Source organism: Macrobrachium rosenbergii, chromosome 18, assembly GCF_040412425.1.
Source record: "Macrobrachium rosenbergii isolate ZJJX-2024 chromosome 18, ASM4041242v1, whole genome shotgun sequence".
NCBI classification, from domain to species: domain Eukaryota; kingdom Metazoa; phylum Arthropoda; class Malacostraca; order Decapoda; family Palaemonidae; genus Macrobrachium; species Macrobrachium rosenbergii.
In genome coordinates, this window is record NC_089758.1 from 1,285,763 (window position 1) to 1,305,848 (window position 20,086).

The 20,086-nt window shown below is 37.1% G+C and overlaps 1 protein-coding gene across 1 annotated transcript in view; it reads right to left on the bottom strand.

Moving 5' to 3' along the window:
- Positions 1-20,086, bottom strand: part of LOC136848013 (uncharacterized) — a 98,703-nt gene that overhangs the window by 30,625 nt on the left and 47,992 nt on the right. Inside the window, exon 2 of the mRNA XM_067120038.1 lies at positions 16,714-16,961. Coding sequence (XP_066976139.1) covers positions 16,714-16,945 — 232 coding nt within the window. The 5' untranslated portion in view covers positions 16,946-16,961. The remainder of the gene's footprint in view (positions 1-16,713; positions 16,962-20,086) is intronic.

Genomic DNA, 20,086 nt, shown 5'->3' on the forward strand with positions numbered 1-20,086 from the left:
CTCCAGTACTCCTCAAAATGATGGGATTGTCTAACAGCTCCTGCCCACACTTCTGGGGTGGTGGAAAGCCTGGCTTCCTGCAACCTGGCCTGCAGGTCAGCCTGTATGAATCGATGGAGCAAAACCTCGTGGCCCCACTCGTGGATGGTGTTATCCACTTCATACCTTCGTTCTGGCCGATTTTGTTGGCAAATGAGCAGTAGCTCAGGGCGTGTGGCAGCAGGTGGGATGGATATCTTGTGCTGTTCCAGCCACCTGATGAGATAAGATAATAAAACATTAATATCCTAAAGAAGGACCATATAGTGTTACGTATTGCAGAAGAATATAAGTACAATAAAATGATGTTCCATTTCGCATCTGTTCCTTGACTCTTTTTGCAGTTTGTTTTGTACTTCTATGATCCATTTAATGTCAAATTTATTTGATTCCAATAGTCTTAATATTTAATGCAGCAGTGTTTATGTGTCTTTTATACAGTTGGCATTCTATAAATATACAGTATGTTGTACTGTAACCACCTGATGAGATCTGCCTTTTTGGTTGCCAATGTAGGACATCGACTCTCCTCCATCAGTGTGCTATGGTATGGTGCATTATCTAGCACAATTACTGATGGCTCGGGGAGGGACTGCAGAAGCTGTGTCATTAGCCACTGCTGGAACAACTTGGCATTCATCTCTCCATGGTAGTCGCCATGTGTGATCTTGGCCGGGTAGCACAAGTATGAGCCCTCAATGAAGCCATCGATCATGCCAGCTGCAACCACCAAGAAACGCTCACCCTCTCCAGGAGGCACCTGGCGGCTGTAAATGGCACTGGTAGCAGCCTGCATTGTGCCAGCCCATTCCTTGTTGTGTGACATCCTTGTGGTAAACCACATTTCGTTCACATATACCACCTGCCTCCCCTCCTGTCGGTGGCGTTGTAGATCTCGAAGAGTAGTGATCCACCGGCACAAGACATCCAGGGATTCCTTCTTTATGTACGTTTTACGTTGTGCTGTCTGGTAGCAGAATCCCAGGCACTGCTTGAGCCGCAGTACTGAACTTGATGGCATAACCTCTGGGATAATGCGGGCTATTCCGAGGTCCTTAGTCAAGGAGCCAACGGTAAAGTATTCCTTCTCTGCAGACTTATTGTGAATTAGTCGGCGAATGGCTCCAACTGGGAAGTTGTCAAATGTGGATGGTGATGGTGATGCTGATGGTAGCGAAGAGCAGGAACTGGGGGCACAGTTGATGATACACCTCACTGCCCCTCCCTGCCGTCATGCCCACGACGTGCCCAATGCGGCCGTAAGGCCTAAAAGGAAAATACATTATTAATATATATATATATATTATTAATATATATATATATATATATAATATATATATATATATTATATATATATATATATATATATATATATATATATATATATATATATATATATATAATTTCATGATGTTGCCTTGTAATACGTATATCCTCCTATAATTTTGACATATTTACTTTTTTTCATGTGTTATGTGTAATGATAATGGTTGTTGAAGTGTCATATTTAATTTGGCATCAGATCTCAAAAGAACTAATGATTAACTTACTAGCGTAATTTAGAATTAATAATACAATTTTAATAGTAACGTAGTTTAGAATAATATCCTTCTTGATAAAAGCGTAGTATATGAACACGTGTGTGTCCAGCAAAGACTTGTTTCATTTCAATTGTCATCAGTTGAGATAAGAGAGGACGCTTTGTTTTGGTTAACGTGATAACAGGTTTGGAAAACAAATGCCGACTCGTCCCATACGGCCTCAAGACGAGTGATTTCATGTTGTTACATGCATTGTTTGAGTCACGTACGCCACTTTGAGAGAAAGAATACGTGTCTTGATCAATTATGCCATGTTTTGTAAGATTGCGTTCAAAACGTTTTGCTGGGATGACGTCACCTCCCTGCTTCTAGAACTTTTGTATCTCACACCCAAAATGCTTTAATGACATCATGTAATTGTTTCACGTGTTACTGGAATTCTAAAATTTGTTTCATTCTGATTTCTGAGACCAGTTGATTTGGTTCCCTCTCTCTCTCTCTCGTTCTTAAAAAGATATTGCTTTTAACGTAGTGTTTTGTGGTCACGTATTAGCATTACTTTTGAGATCTGAATTTAGTAAAGTTATTTAGTTTGTAACGGCACCTGGTAAAAAGTGTGTTTTGTGGTAACGCAGCTGCAGCAAGTGATTTTACAGAGGTTTTCACAAGTTTGTGTAAGGTAACATGAATTTTACTTATTAATACCATGGTATGTTAAGTTAGGAAATTTTGACCGGGTGAAATCTTTATTGATAAATCTTATGTGTATTTTTGTGTGTTTTTCTATTTACAATCTCTTCATATTTTCACATTTATTATGTTTGTGATGTAACATTTATTTACGTAGCATTTTAAATATTTCTTGGTAATTTAACATTGCATACTTGATTTAATATTTCATTTGTTAAGGTTTTCTTTTTAAATCTTGAGTAATTCTTGATAGTTTAAATTTTGCTTGATTAATTTAAATTCCTGATAAAGTTTTTGTGAATTAGTTTTGTTTCATGATTTAATTCAAGAATTAATTAAGTGTTGTGTTATTTTCAAGTAATGATAAATTTTTTAGATTGTGAATTCTAATTATAAACTTTGAATTTAAAAATAAATTTTGTATTTAATGTTTTTAGAAAAACAGTGTTTCATTTATTGATCACCAGTGAGTAGGATTGATTGTGTGTGCATAAGGCAAAGTGATAAACATGTTTTGTTCTTTTAGTTTTGCTAAAGTGAATTAAGACCAGGGAAACAGTTAGAATTTTTGATGGAGTGATACCCTTGTACTCTAGAATATTTCTAGTTTAATTTTTGATACCTCACACATATTCTGATAGACTTGGTTTGATTTTTAAAGTAATAGCCTAAATAAGTTTTTTCTTAAGGGATCACTGTTACCTTTAGAGTACTCAGTCGTAATAATTAATGTTATGAGAGTTCAGGTATCTGGCTGAAGTGAGGTATATTTTTGAATTTTGAGATTAGTTGTGTAATAACCAGGTACTTGATACGCATCGTGACATTATATTGTTTAGTGCCCAGAGACCCTGGAACAAAACAAAATATCACTCTGGTTTATGGTTTATACTGGTGGTGTTAGGGATATATTTTGATAGGAGAGTGACCACATAGTTATTTTTTGCTTTGTATTGTGAATTATTTAGTTGAGTAACTTAGAAAAAATGGCTCTGTTCAATGTTCAGAAGTTTTTAGCAACTCCTTCCATCCAAGAGTTATCTGAATCCAACCTGACTAAGGCACAGTGGATTGCTTTAGCAGTGGCATGTGGGGGTAATGTGTCTATGGTATGATTAAGGCACAAATCAAATATATTGCAATCCAAGCATTGATGGACTCTGGTAAAATAGATGAAGAGTTAGGAGATGCACAGGAGTTGTTGAATGCAGCTGAGGCAGAACTTACAGATAAACATGAGCAAAAGAAAGAGAAAAGTGATGCAGAAGCAGAACTAAGACGTATAGAAGCAGAAGAAAATTTGATTAAGCTGAAGATGCCGGCTGAAAGAGAGAAAATACAGGCAGAAAGAGAAAGAGAAGGTAGAGAGAAAAGAGAGAGAAAAGAAAGAGAAGAAGAAAAAGCAGCAGAAGAAGAAAGAGAAAGAGCAAGACATGAAAGGGAGATGGAGTTAATAAAAGCTCGATCCACATTACCTGTAACACCGTCTAACCCTACTCAAGGTAATTCAGACCCTGTATTTGATGTAGTAAGAGTGCAGAAGTTAATTCCAAAGTTTACAGAAGAAGCTCCAGATGAGTTTTTTGATCACTTTGAAAAAGTGGCTTCAGGTATGGGATGGCCAGAGGAAAAATGGACGGTCTTGTTACAGAGTGTTCTCATTGGTAAAGGAAGAAGTGCCTATTTAGCCTTATCAGCTGATCAGTGTGAAGAGTACAAGGTACTCAAACACAATGTGCTACAAGTTTACCAGATGACCCTGAATATTACAATGAAAGATTCAGATCTTTGAGAAAGGATAACAAGATAACTTTCTTGGATTATGCCTACAAAGTAAGATGTTTTAAACGATGGTTGGAGGCTGCTAAAGTTAAATCTATGGACGAACTTGAGGAGTTAGTAGTCCTAGAACAATATCTTAGAGGAATTCTTGAACACATAAGAGCCTATTTAAGAGAGGGAGAGGTTAAGAAACTTAACAAAGCTGCTACATTGAGTGAAGACTTTAATATCATATGTAGCAAAAGAAATTATAATGTCAAGTACCAGAACCAACAACGCACAGGTTTCAGGTCTCATCCAAATTTCAGGAACATTACAACTGGAAATCCTTCTAGTGGCTATGCCAATACAAAGCCAGGTAACACCCGTCAGCAATTGAATGTTAAATCATCATCATCCAGTCTGTTTTCAAGACAGATACAGAAGACTAATGTTGTCTGCTACAAGTGTGGAAGAGTAGGACACTACAGTCGAGATTGTTATCAGACACAACAGCAGACCAAACCAGTTGGTCAAGTGGTTAAAGGTAACCAGGTGAAGCAAACTATAAAGAGCAGTGTGGGGAAGACTGAGACTAAACAAGTAGAGTGGTTAGCAACCAGTGGAAATGTAACTTCAAGCGGTGAGTGGCTGAGCAACTTGGAGGCTTTTAAGCCATATATCTATGAAGGTACGCTGACAACTCAAGGAGGAAGTGTGCATGTACCAGTCAAAGTATTACGTGATACGGGGAGTAACCATAGTGTGGTAGTTCGTGGTGCTCACCCACAGTTGGAGAAGAATCTCACTGGAGATTCAGTTATTTTGAAGGGTATAGGAGGAGAAGAGGTAACTCCTATATGCCGCTTGCATTTGTCCTGTGAATTGGTGACAGGAAATGTTGATTTTGCTGTAAAGGACTCACTAGCTGTTGAAGGTGTACACGTTTTACTGGGTAATGAAGTTGGTGGTGTACCATTTGTTCCTTGTCCTATAGTGACAGACAAACCGTTAAGGGTTAGTCCTGCTGTAGATTTAAAGAAGAAAAACCCCCACCTGTTCCCAAGTTGTGTAACTACCGGGAGTATGAAGAGAACTATGTCTGCAAGTGAAGATACTGAGGATTTACCTGCATCAGAAGGATCAAGTGAAGGATCTTTAAGCTTAGAAGAGCTGTTCCAGGAAAGTGAAGTTTCCCCTAGTGTTAGTAATGAAGAGATTTCCCAAGAAGAAGAGAATCCTGTTGTTATTAAAGAGACCCCGAGTAGTCAAAGTGTTCCTGACGATAATAATGAAACTACAGAAGCAGAGTTAGCAGATATGGAGAGTTCAGCCCTTGAAGTTGGTCAAGTGACAGGAGAGAAGCTAATGAAACTGCAGAAGAGGGATACAACGTTGGCTGATTTGTTCTTCAGAGTTGTTGATCAAGAAGAGATGCAACAAACCTCTACCTATTATTATCTAAAGGAAGGATTGCTATTGAGGAAGCATCGACCTGCAGATATACCAGGAAATGCTGAATGGGGTGAATATCATCAAATTTTAATTCCATATCCACTGAGGAAACAAGTTGTAGCAGTAGCGCACGAGTCTGGACATACGGGAATCAGGAAGATTGTTGAGAAGATTATGAAGTATTTTTTCTGGCCTGGACTTCACAAGGATGTTAGCAGATTTTGCAGAGTGTGTCACACATGCCAGATAGCTGGAAAACCGAATGAAACCATTCAGAAAGCACCCCTACATCCCATAGAAGTTAGAGGAGAACCTTTAGCAAGGTGATTATAGATGTGGTTGGGCCACTTCCGAAAACAAAGAAAGGAAATGAATATCTATTAACATTAATATGTCCAGTGACTAGGTATCCTGAGGCAATTCCTGGAAGAAGTATAAGTGCCAAGGTAATTGCTGAGAAGTTGGTGGGGTTTTTCTCCAAGTTTGGAATACCAGGAATTGTGCAAAGTGATAGAGGAACGAACTTTACTTCAAAATTATTCCAGGATGTGATGAACATGTTAGGAGTAAAACAACAGTTATCAACTGCTTATCATCCAGAGACTCAAAGAGCCTTGGAAAGGTTCCACCAGACATTGAAAAGTATTTTAACTAAGTATTGTAATGAATCAGGAAGAGAATGGGATGCTGGTTTACCTTTAATGTTATTTGAAGTTAGGAATGCTTATCAAGAAAGTATGGGATGTTCACCAAATGAAATGATTTTTGTTCGAGACATTAGAGGTCCATTGAAGATTCTTGCAGAGAATTGGGAAGAAAATCAAGAGGAAATCCAAGGAGAATATGTGAAAAACTTGAGGAAAAGGTTAAGAGAAATTAGAAAAATCTCTTCAGAGAATTTGAAAATAAGTCAAGAGAAAATGAAAAGAAAATATGATGCTAAAACTAAGCTAAGAAATTTTAGTATTGGACAGCAAGTTCTAGTGTTCTTAGCAGTGAAGAGATTTCCCCTTACCAATAAGTTTCAATGTCCTTATAGGATAATAGAGAAGTTAAGTGATCGAACTTATGTGATTGAAACACCAGGAAGAAGGAAACGACAGAGGAAGATACATGTGAATCTTTTGAAACCTTACTTCTCAGAGACTAAAACTGAAACAGTGTCAATAACACAGACAACTTCATCCACTGAGGACGATGATGGCTACGAATTGGGAGCTGAAAACAAGATGAACAATTCTTCAATATTAGAAAATTTGGAAGATAAACTAAAACATCTGAGTGTTGAGCAAAGTAGTGAATTAAGTGAAGTGGTTCAAAGTTTCCCTGAAATTTTTGCAGATGTACCTAGGCGTACCAATCTGACAAAGCATGAGATAAAAATCAGAGTAGATGGAAAACCTTTTAAACTGAGAGCTTATCGCTTATCACCTTTTCATCGAGATGTTTTGAAGAAAGAAGTTGAATATTTGTTGCAGCATGGATTAGCAGAACCCAGTTCAAGTCATTATAGTTCTCCTTATGTGTTAGTGAAGAAACCAGATGGCTCATTTAGGATGTGTACTGATTATAGGAAACTGAATTCCATCAGTGTGGCTGACAATTATCCCTTGCCTCTTATTGATCAATTACTTGATAACATTGGGCAAGCCAAATTTGTTTCCAAGATAGACTTGTTGAAAAGATATTATCAAATTCCCTTAGATGAGAATGCTAAGTTGCTGTCAGCTTTCATTACTCCTTTTGGACTGTATCAATACACTGTTTTGCCGTTTGGTCTGATGAATGCACCTGCAACATTCCAGTGAGTGATGGATCAACTACTAGGATCAATAGAAGGAGTGGATGTATACCTTGATGACATTATGATTTATTCTAATACATGGGAAGAACATCTGAAGATATTAAGGAAAGTGTTTAAGAAACTACAGGAAGCAGGACTAACAATCAACTTACAAAAAACTGAGTTTGGAAAGGCAACTGTACAGTATCTAGGATTTGAAGTTGGAAAAGACCTTCTCGCTCCTATTGATGCTAATGTAGAAGGTATCCATAAGGCTACCCCTCCTACTACAAGGAAACAGCTACAAAGATTTTTGGTCATTGCTGGATTTTATCGCCGATTCTGTGCAAATTTCTCAGCCGTAGTAGCTCCCTTAACTGACTTAACCAGTCCTAAAAGAAAGTTTGTTTGGACTCCAGAATGTCAAGAATCATTTGAGAAGGTTAAAGCCATATTAACTTCAAGACCAGTGCTTCAAGCTCCAGACTTCAATAAAAAGTTTGTGATACAAGTTGATGCATCTGACTGTGGAATTGGAGCTGCTCTACTTCAAGAAGATGACAACAGAATCTTCCATCCAGTATGTTTCATGTCTTCAAAGTTGAAAAAGCACCAGAAAACTTACTCAACAATCAAAAAAGAAACATTAGCATTAATCACAGCATTGAAAAAGTTTGAAGTGTATGTGAACCGACCTAGGAATGAAGAAATTTTAGTGTTGTCGGATCACAACCCAATCTCATTCGTCAATAAGATGAAAAATAATATGAGACTGACCAGGTGGTCTTTATGCCTGCAAACGTATAATGTAAGAGTTAAACACATTTCAGGAAAAGATAATGTCATAGCAGATTATTTATCCGGTTGTGAATCGTTGGATTCAAACCCGGGATAAGTAATCTTCTGGGGTAGGAATTTCATGATGTTGCCTTGTAATACGTATATCCTCCTATAATTTTGACATATTTACTTTTTTTTCATGTGTTATGTGTAATGATAATGGTTGTTGAAGTGTCATATTTAATTTGGCATCAGATCTCAAAAGAACTAATGATTAAGTAACTTACTAGCGTAATTTAGAATTAATAATATAATTTTAATAGTAACGTAGTTTAGAATAATATCCTTCTTCATAAAAGCGTAGTATATAAACACGTGTGTGTCCAGCAGAGACTTGTTTCATTTCAATTGTCATCAGTTGAGATAAGAGAGGACGCTTTGTTTTGGTTAACGTGATAACAGGTTTGGAAAACAAATGCCGATTCGTCTCATACGGGCTCAAGACGAGTGATTTCGTGTTGTTACATGCATTGTTCGAGTCATGTACGCCACTTTGAGAGAAAGAATACGTGTCTTCATCAATTACGCCATGTGTTGTAAGATTGCGTTCAAAACGTTTTGCTGGGATGACGTCACCTCCCCTGCTTCTAGAACTTTTGTATCTCACACCCAAAATGCTTTAATGACATCATGTAATTGTTTCACGTGTTACTGGAATTCTAACATTTGTTTCATTCTGATTTCTGAGACCAGTTGATTTGGTTCCCTCTCTCTCTCTCGTTCTTAAAAAAATATTACTTTTAACGTAGTGTTTTGTGGTCACGTATTAGCATTACTTTTGAGATCTGAATTTAGTAAAGTTATTTAGTTTGTAACGGCGCCTGATAAAAGTGTGTTTTGCGGTAACGCAGCTGCAGCAAGTGATTTTACAGAGGTTTTCACAAGTTTGTGTAAGGTAACATGAATTTTACTTATTAATACCATGGTATGATAAGTTAGGAATTTTGACCGAGTGAAATCATTATTGATAAATCTTATGTGTATTTTTGTGTGTTTTTTATTTACAATCTCTTCATATTTTCACATTTATTATGTTTGTGATGTAACATTTATTTACGTAGCATTTTAAATATTTCTTGGTAATTTAACATTGCATACTTGATTTAATATTTCATTTGTTAAGGTTTTCTTTTTAAATCTTGAGTAATTCTTGATAGTTTAAATTTTGCTTGATTAATTTAAATTCCTGATAAAGTTTTTGTGAATTAGTTTTGTTTCATGATTTAATTCAAGAACTAATTAAGTGTTGTATTATTTTCAAGCAATGATAATTTTTTTCAGATTGTGAATTCTAGTTATAAACTTTGAATTTAAAAATAAATTTTGTATTTAATGTTTTTAGAAAAAGTGTTTCATTTATTGATCATCAGTGAGCAGGATTGATTGTGTATGCATAAGGCAAAGTGATAAACATGTTTTGTTCTTTTAGTTTTGCTAAAGTGAATTAAGACCAGGGAAACAGAGTTTTTGATGGAGTGATACCCTTCTACTCTAGAATATTTCTAGTTTAATTTTTGATACCTCACACATATTCTGATAGACTTAGTTTGATTTTTAAAGTAATAAATAAGTTTTTTCTTAAGGGATCACTGTTACCTTTAGAGTACTCTGTCGTAATAATTAATGTTATGAGAGTTCAGGTATCTGGCTGAAGTGAGGTATATTTTTGAAATTTGTGATTAGTTGTGTAATAACCAGGTACTTGATACGCATCATGACAATACAGTATATATATATATATATATATATATATATATATATATATATATATATATATATATATATATATATATATATATATAAATAACCAGTAAGTTGCAAATGTCCTTTAATTTTTGTTTTAAGGGAATTTTTAGTTGATAATAAGTTCATCGTCCTGTGGGCTGAACCATGAAGGACAAGAACTCAGGACTACAGTGACGCCACACGGCCAGCAAGTGAGGTATAAGTTGATATCGTCTCCCATATACAAATCGCCGTCGAACTCAGGTGTTTTATTGATAGAGACGATATCCACACCCTCTGCCATGCTAACTGTGTAGTGCATTTGTCGCAGGCAGCCATATTATGACTTTTATCACATCACCGTGATTCATATACAATAAAAATATGCTTACTTGAAATAATATATTTTCATATATGTTACCGAAGGGGGAATTTTTTAGTTGATAATAAGTTCGTCGTCCCGTGGGCTCGAACCAGCGAAGGACAAGAACTCAGGACTACAGTGGGACGCATTTGCCAGCAAGTGAGGTATAAGTGGATATCGTCTCCCATATACAAATACTACTTGCCAGTGGGTTAAATGTGTCCACGAAGTCCTGAGCTCTTGTCCTTCGCTGGTTCGAGCCCATGGACGACGAACTCATTATCAACTAAAAATTCCCCTTCGGTAACATATATGAAAATATATTATTTCCGAGGTAGAGCGAATTGATATTAAAGGACGTTTGCAGCTTACTGATTGTATATGAATCACAGTGATGTGATAAAAGTCATATATGGCTGGCTGCGTGCGACAAACGCACTACACAGTTAGCATGGCAGAGGTGGGTGGATATCGTCTCTAAAAAATACAAACACCTGAGTTCGACGGGCGATATGTATATGAGAGATGATATCCACTTATACCTCACTTGCTGGCCGCGTGGGTTAAATGTGTCCACTGTAGTCCTGAGCTCTTGTCCTTCGCTGGTTCGAGCCCACGGGACGACGAACTCATTATCAACTAAAAAAATTCCCCTTCGGTAACATATATGAAAATATATTATTTCCGAGGTAGAGCGAATTGGATATTAAAGGACGTTTGCAGCTTACTGATTGTATATGAATCACGGTGATGTGATAAAAAGTCATAATATGGCTGCGTGCGACAAACGCACTACACAGTTAGCATGGCAGAGGTGGGTGGATATCGTCTCTAAAATTCAAACACCTGAGTTCGACGGGCGATTTGTATATGGGAGATGATATCCACTTATACGTCACTTGCTGGCTGCGTGGGTTAAATGCGTCCACTGTAGTCCTGAATTCTTGTCCTTCGCTGGTTCGAGCCCACGGGACGACGAACTTATTATCAACTAAAAAATTCCCCTTCGGTAACATATATGAAAATATATTATTTCTGAGGTAGAGCGAATTGGATATTAAAGGACATTTGCAGCTTACCGATTGTATATGAATTACGGTGATGTGATAAAAGTCATATATATATATATATATATATATATATATATATATATATATATATATATATATATATATATATATATATATATATAAATAGATATATATATATATAAATAATTTTTTTCCCAACAATCACGTAAATTATGAGGACGGTACGCACATTACAATATACCTTACAAGGACTTTTTTATGTTAAATCATAATGCAGAATAACCTTTCAGGTCCCAGCAACGTTATAACGGCGTAAACAAACATAAAATTGTACATATTTCTATAATCTTTACTATGCAAAATAATGTACGTCGCATCCACCTATTTATTTTTTATTAGCACTATCAATAACTACTGAATAACAAAGCGTATTACAGTATCTACGGTCATGTTTAGTATCAAATAAAACGGTAAAGAAGGTGGTTGAGACGAGTGTTGCCGAGTAGCTATTACCCACTATAGAAATAATTACCTATTCATGCACCAGTAAATCTTGCCACAGGTCTTCTCGCTTGTATACAAAGTGGCAAGCCGTAGCACAGATGCAGTCTTGCAGCCACGGGCCATTACCGAATTTGTTAAAGGCTAGACTGTCTAAGCATATCATTCACCCATTAGGGACTTACTGTCTACCTGGATGGGTAGAGCCTCATGACGTTGTATGTTTACGTCACGAACTGTTTTAGGATCCTTGTCTGTGATTTTCTCGGTTCTGGCATCGACGACTTAATTTTACTCTATAAATATCAAAACTATCGAACTTAAGCACTAGATAATACTTGCAAAATTAGGTAGGGTTATAAAATATACACTTGCCAATTTTCACCATTATCCGATGTTTTGATAAAAAGTTATTGCCAGAAAACCGTGCTTCATCGGCTCTGAATCCATTAGTAGGTTGAGGAATGCAGACTCAATACTCACATGTCTTTATGGCACTCAAAACAATAATTACAAATAATGCTATTAGACTCATTGCATAAACTCTAATGAAAACAAGACGATATATTCTCATACCGTGACTAGACTAAAAAATATAAAAAGAATAAGAGGAATTGTTAACTAAAAACATAACAAGCAGGTCAAAATTCTGCACAAAGAATTAGAAGACCCTAACCCATGATAGAATTCTCTTTGTAACCTTCAGGAGGGCTAGTATGCAAGAGTTTTCTGCTGCAACAAAGAAAAATTTACCCTCTAAAGCATAAGTAGAACTAGTGCCTTGTGAACCCTAGCTCATCCAGATTAATTTTGCTTCCCTTGCTGCAAGCCAAGTCACTTGAACCCCTCAACCATTGCAACAAACAATTTAAGATACAAAAGACAGACAAGCAACACCCTATTGGTATTTACCTTATGAAGCAGTTTACTTCAATATCCCAGCAGCAGCAGCTTTTGCAGCCCCATTTAAAGAAATTTAGAGACTTTCTGACAATGCTTACACCTTCAAACAGTTAATAACTAATGCAAAAGCCTTCAAAGCCTCTTACCATAAACGAAGAAATACAATGATTCACACCCATCCCCTCTATCTATAAAACAAAACCAAAGAAATATATTTAACTCATAACTGGATGCCTGCAACGCCACCTTTGCAGGGGAAATAATCGAAAGTTTCCATCTCAAGGACTTCCTACACTACGGACCAAGCCCCCCGGCCCTCACCACCTATCTCTGCGACAAGAACCCTCCAACACTAGATGAGTGCTGCCGTTTGGCAGATCACTGGGACACTTACCATCCTGCAGCCAGTTCCTGGGGACATAAGGTCCAGCCCTCTTCTCTTACCTCTGGTCAGCCTCCGCCCAAGAATGGGCACCTTCACAACAAGCCCATGTGTGGCCACTGTAAAAAGATAGGGCACCAGCACCCCATTGAACAGTGCCACCTAAAGGCTGAGAATCAGCCAGAAACTCCCTCCAAATCCTTAAGTGGGACCACGACCAAATGAGCCACATCTGGCCCCTGGGTAAACAACAACAGGCCTGCTCCCTCCACTGGGACAGTGGCAAGCAAAGATTATAGTAAAAATTATTGCACCTCCTGTGAGGTCTATGGGCACTCTGCCCTATGAGCAAAATGCCTAATAAAGCAGCTACACCCGCCATTGACCTGACGGTTATGAATCCTTCATCTTTAGGCCCTCCAGCCCAGGGTCCCATATCTGTGGCACCTCCTCAAGGTAGCTACCCTGTATTCAGTAAGGAACCAGTAATAAACTAGACAACACCCAGCCAGTATGTCACTAAACACCTTCCTTACACTGGTGACCCTGGGGGGGTGGGGTGGGTCATCTCAGGGGGTCGGATGTCTACCATCGGGTCACTCCGGGTTCACCAGTGTAAGGAAGCTATTGAGTGACATACTGGCTGGGTGTTGTGTAGTTTATTACTGGTTCCTTACTGAATGAATGTACAGAATCTTCATGGTTGTTATTGGCTGGTGCGAGCCGCAATGTAGTTTCTACACACAGACAAAACAAAACGGAGATTATGTTTTGGACACCTGTGCTTGTTGACAGACAAACAGATGTTGATTGTGAGAGGCATAATAAATGTACAATGATAAAACATATATCAATGGAAAGGCCAGGAAATTCCACATATGGACATTTGCATGAGATTCAAGACAGATTAATGAATACAATGCAGTAGCATAATATATGTGAAATGGCGAGACGTTTGGCGTCTTCACAAACAGAAACATACATACAGTTTGATACAGAAGATTTGGTGGAACATTATGAGCCCATGATCGGAATGCTTGCATGGCAATGCAAGTAGTGGTGGTTGTGCATGAATCGAGACAACAATGGTTAGGGAGAAATAGACAGGAATATTGTATGGTAGAAGTTGTGTTCCTTCGAGCGATCGTCACTGACTCACGGGAGGGAGAGTGAGAGAACGGGATGCTTTGTTGTCATTTGTCCGATGGCTGACTCGCACACACGTGTGCCCATAGGACCGCCATGCAGTCCCTTACACCAGTAATATAAATCCTTTGACTTCCCTTTCATGCCTACAAGAGCATGGTACATTTTAAATTGTATATAACAGAGCCATTAGGCCTTTATCATATGATTGCCAACCTGGCACAGTGTAATTACAGTAATGGAGTAAGTATGTGATAAGATAGCGTAGCAACAGCGTGTGTGAAGCCATGTCGCAGAGTACTTGGCTATATGTTGCTTCAGGCAATTCAACTAAATTATCCTTATTCTAGTGCCTATCCTATAAGCCAAACTAACCAGTCCTTGGTAGATCTAAGTAGTAGCTCTGCGGCGACGATTTCCTTCTACCTTGACTTTTTCTACAGTTTTTTGGTTGCTAATTATGGATTTATCTTCAGTTTTTGTTGCACAAATGTAATTAACCTGTAATTAACCCCAGAAGTCCATCCAACAAGGGGTTTCCATACGCAGTCTTCACAAGACAGAGCACAGGTACATCTGTTTGGAATGGTTCATATCCCATCCGGCAAGTGCAATAACTTGTTAACACATGGGTACCCCTAGGGCCAGTACTAAACACGGCGAAGGGACATTCCATCCCCCCCGATGCCAGTACTAAACACGGCGAAATGCACTTTGCTACCTCCTGTTGGCGAATGGCTCTCTCTCGTTTTTCCCCTCTAGAGGGTGCCTCCCCAGCGTAAACATGCCCGCTCGATTTCTGCGTTCTCCCCCACCCAAAACTCCGAATTCCCATAGTCCCCCTTTACTGTTGAGCAGAGTTAGGGGGCAAATAACAGTTGGCCGACAACAAACAAACTCACCACCAGTATCAGAAGCCCTAAAAGTGTAGAAAAAAGTAGTTTCCAAGGTAAAACAGGCATGGAGCTAGTACTTAGAATTACCCAATCCTTTTCCCATTCCCTGATCTATAATAATACTTTATTATAGATCAGTGTCTGTGTAGTCTGGTAAGTCTGTACTATATACATTCATTAGTCTATAATGTTATGTTAGCCTATGTACCTACTTACCGGTGTTATTGTGAAACCTCTGGTTGCTGTCCAAATGAGTGGCAGCAGACTAACCACTCAGGGAAGCGTGTCCTAACTAAGGTATATTATATCCCTAGCCTATCCTACCACGAAGTGATCAGCAGTGATCAGTATAACCTAAATAACCTCGCAAATTTTAAGTAATGCGTGTCAGCTAAGCCATTACAAGTGGCGACGAAGAGGAGCAGACCAAAAGGTAAATGTCGCCTAACCTAAAATAGATTGGGGAATTGGAAAGGTGTTATGAAATTGATTTTGGATATAGTCCTAATCTCATGTGCTGAGTTTATTTTATGCCTAGCCGATGTACAGTATAAATTTACCTAAGTTAGCCTAACTATAGGTAAACCCAGCCTAACTTCAGTTTTGGCTAATGAATCTGGGAATCATTCTAGCCTTGCAAAACTAAGCTAGCCTAACTTTGTATTAGTCTAACCTAATCATAAATCTTGGCCTAGCCTAAGTCAACTGTGTTACCCCAACTGAATACACACCAGCCTAATGTAACCAAACTTGAGGGTAATATCAGCTACCTACTAGAGTGCATTGTGTCTCATTGATGCAATAACGTAATGTTATGTAAGCTAACCTAATTAAGACTTTTTGTAATTTACCTGTTTGTGATTATTTCTAGTTTACCTAATTATATTAAGCCATGGCTCTCATAGGGAATGTGGGTCCTTATGAGGAATCTGAGAAATTTTCTGCCAATGCAGATAGTGTGTCTCTTTTTCCAGGCAAACGACATAGGTGATGATAGGAAAGGAAGGTACCAGCATTTCTGTCAGTAATTATAATAGGTCCTAAGTCCCATCCACCTGAAGGGGAGGAAGAGATCTGCTAATCATTAGTGTTTTTGTTTTACTGAAGTTCAGCCTCATACCCCCACCGACAACATCGCCGAATAGTTTGCCGATATGGTCAATTTTGCAAAAAAAAAAAAAAAAAAAATGTACTTTTACCAAATTATGTGAATAATCAAATCAGTAAATTTATATACATGCATAACTCTGGCTTTTCATCAGGCGGACGTTTGTAACAAAAAGTGTTTGTGAGCGTTACAGAGTCCTGCAGACATGTCTGCGGTAAATCTTGCCGCACAAGTTTCTCATGCTGTGTAAAATTTGCATATCACTGTAAAGTAGTTTGTCCGGCAATTATAATAACCTGATGTCGCATGGAAATTTTAAAGGTACCCCAGTCATTGGTTTTTCACTTTTTAAAGTGGTAGCCTATATTTTTATGGAAAATATTAAGCAAAATATATGTCACTGATTTCACACCACTTTCTGATTACCTTTCTGTATAAAGTTGGCAATTTTCCCTTAATTTTCATCTCATATTGATAAGTCCAATCTTAATTTTAGATTAATATTCAATAAAATCAGAATATAAAAGAAACATATTTTCTTGACTTACGTGTACATTTTGGTGGTTCGTCTTCTCCGTCGGAACAGTCATTTTCCCCGTCACAGTATTGGTCGGCAGCCACACAGCTCCCATCATGACACCTGAGTTCACCCATCTCGCAAGTCTCCACGGCTTCACACCATGTCCACAGGCACAAACAAAGAACGATGGTAGATGACCATGCCATTTGCCTGACACCCACGCCATGACCACGCCTGTCTGCTGGCCACCCACCGCCCATTACACTCAAAGCTCATCTGAAATGAAAGGAAATCAGACATAAGAAACACCCAAGATACTTTCTGAATGTCTCGGCGCGATATGTAATCTGCGGGGGTACTGTAGTCAAGTTCTCTCCTTTTAAAAAGAAAGTATAAGGAAAATCTGATAGGTTAAGAAACGAGCATTTTAAGCATAACATTTGCGAATGCAGTTTTATTATGTCAAAGTGGGAGTAGATTTCAAGCTTTTGGAAATAGAGCTTACTAAGAACTAGTCGTCAAGGATTAGTGTTAATATATTAATCCTAGTATTGCAGGGAAACTGAATTCATGGACCTATTACCTAAAACGATGACATGGACCTCTTAAAAAGAACCAAGTCAAATGATTTAGGGAGCACATCGGGAGGCAACAGCCTTGATTTTGTAACTTCCCTCCTCAAAGCTTGTATGAGATTGCGAGACTTTACATGTTCTGTAAATCGTGGACAGTGGAGTCAGCTTACAAAAAAAAAAAAAAAAAAAAAAAAACTGAGTAGCATCCCTAAAACAAAACAGATGTGATAACTCTGTGATGGCTGAGGTAAATCCAAGTGGGGAGTAAAATCCGTGTCCTTACCATATGTGAAACGTTTGATTTTGAATATGTACCCTAAAATTATGGGAGAAAGAATAGGTTTGCTAACTATACTCGTTTTTTTTTCCATCTGTCCACCCGCCTGTGGTGCTCGCGCATGGTAACACTGTGTCCGGGGCTTTAAATAGTTGCGCTATGTGTAAGTTTTAGGTAAATAAAATGATATCTGGGTGTACATTTGCAACTGAAAAGTGTTTTAATAATTTACCGTATGCGAATTACACCGTTCATATTCGAAATAGGATATTGTTATTAGACGCAGTGGCGAGAAAATTGCTTCTCTCACTGTTCACTACAGCAACAATAATGTACTGTATTGATTTAATGTAGCCAAATTATTATTATTATTATTATTACATTCAACAATAATAACAATATCCTATTTCAAATATTAACAGTGTAATTTGCATACATTAAATTATTAAAACACTTTTCAGTTGCAAAATGTATACCCAGATATCCTTTTATTTACCTAAAACTTACACATAGCGTAACTATTTAAAGGCCCGGACGCAGTATTACCATGCGCGAGCACCACAGGCGGGTGGACAGATGGAAAAAACCGAGTATAGCTGCCAACCTTTTGTATGCAGAGGGGGTGAAAACCTCCGTCCTTTCTATTCACAAATATTTTGTTGGTATCATGTCCACTCATTAGGGCAGAAACAGGTGAGAAAATTATAGTGAGAGATACAGAAAGGATTAGTAACAACATCATTTGAGGTTACATTACAAAGAAAAAATCAGACAGAGAAGGAGGGAGCCCACACACACATATATATATATATATATATATATATATATATATATATATATATATATATATATATATATATATATATATATATATATTTATATATATATATATATGGTATATATATATATAATCTATATATAATATATATACATATAGTAAACCCCCGTATTCGCGTTCTCATGATTCGCGAACTCACGCATTTGCAGGTTTCTCTGTGGAACATATCTAGCCATTGTTCGCGGAAAATTCGCCCATTCGCGGTATTTTTCACTGAGAAATATTTACTAATTACTGTATTTTCATATAATTTTCATGAATAAATGCACTTTTTGTGATAAAACTATTAAAATACTCAGGTATGAGCATTTTTACAGGGTTTTTCTTGTGTTTATCAAAATGGGCAGTTCTAAGTGTTTTTAGAGGGTTTTAAGTATTCACAGATTTTAGCTATTTGCGGGGGTGTGTGGTATGCATCCCCCCGCGAATACTGTATATATATATATATATATAATATATCTATGATATATATAAAATATATATAATATATTATTATATATATACATATATATACTGTATATGTATATATATATATATATATATATATATATATATATATATATATATATATGTACATATATATACATATATATATGTATAACTGAATCACGAAAATATGGAAGGTGATGAATATATAAGTAAAGATAAAATCCACGAAGGAAAGGGAAACACCGGAGTGCTGCGAGGCCTTTCGACTCTGTCTGTCGTCCTTTACTTAGCAGACTGAAGAAATATAAAAGTAAGTTTACAAAGAAAACTCATTTGGAGATTACAAAGGAAAAATATCTAACTGGAATCCAACACAATTGAAGAATTAGTAGAACTGCCAAAACAGGGTTAAATATTTAAAAGCTTTTGCAAAGGATTAGGATCAGCCTCAGAAGCAGGGACAGGACAATTAAAAGATTATACAAGGGGGTGACTGACCACCACCACCAAAAAATATTAGTACAAAATAATTCTCTTTTTTGTAAATAATAACACTTTTTGCAAGATGAACATTTCTACAAATAAAAAAATTATGTTAAACATACGAATACATAGAAAATATATATAAGGTAACTAATTTGTAATTAAGTCGGTGATTTTATCTTTTAGGCCATTCTTGAACATTCTTGTAATACAGGGGTCCAAAAATACATGTCAGGGCTAAGGTTAAAATTACAGTTGGAAGTAAGCTGGATTATAGCGGACTCCAAAAGATTTCTTGAAGAGAAATCTTTCGATCTGGCAATCACTGAACTTTCAGTCCAATTTATCCTGTGAGAATTTTCACTTAAATGAATGAATATAGCATTTGATGTTTGTGAATGAATATAGCATTTGATGTTTGTCCAGTTTTGACTGAATACTTATGTTGCTCAATACATACAACTAAATCTTTGCTAGATTGGCCAGTATAAAAAGAGGGGTAGTCCAAACATGGAATTTTATTTAGTGTGTTACTATAGGAAAAAACGAGGTTGACATTAAAAGATTTTAACATTGATTTTATGTTTTCAAAACCACTAAAATAAGGCAAGCTAAGAATGTTCTTAGGGGTTTCTTTCTCCATGTTACTTTCACTATAAAACTTTTTGTGGGCTTTTTTTATAACAGATATCTAGTATATGTGAAGGATAACATAAATCTGTCCCTATTTTTCTTATGTATTGAATTTCTTGATCCAAATACTGGGAACTGACAATGCGTAAAGCTCGTAAAAACATAG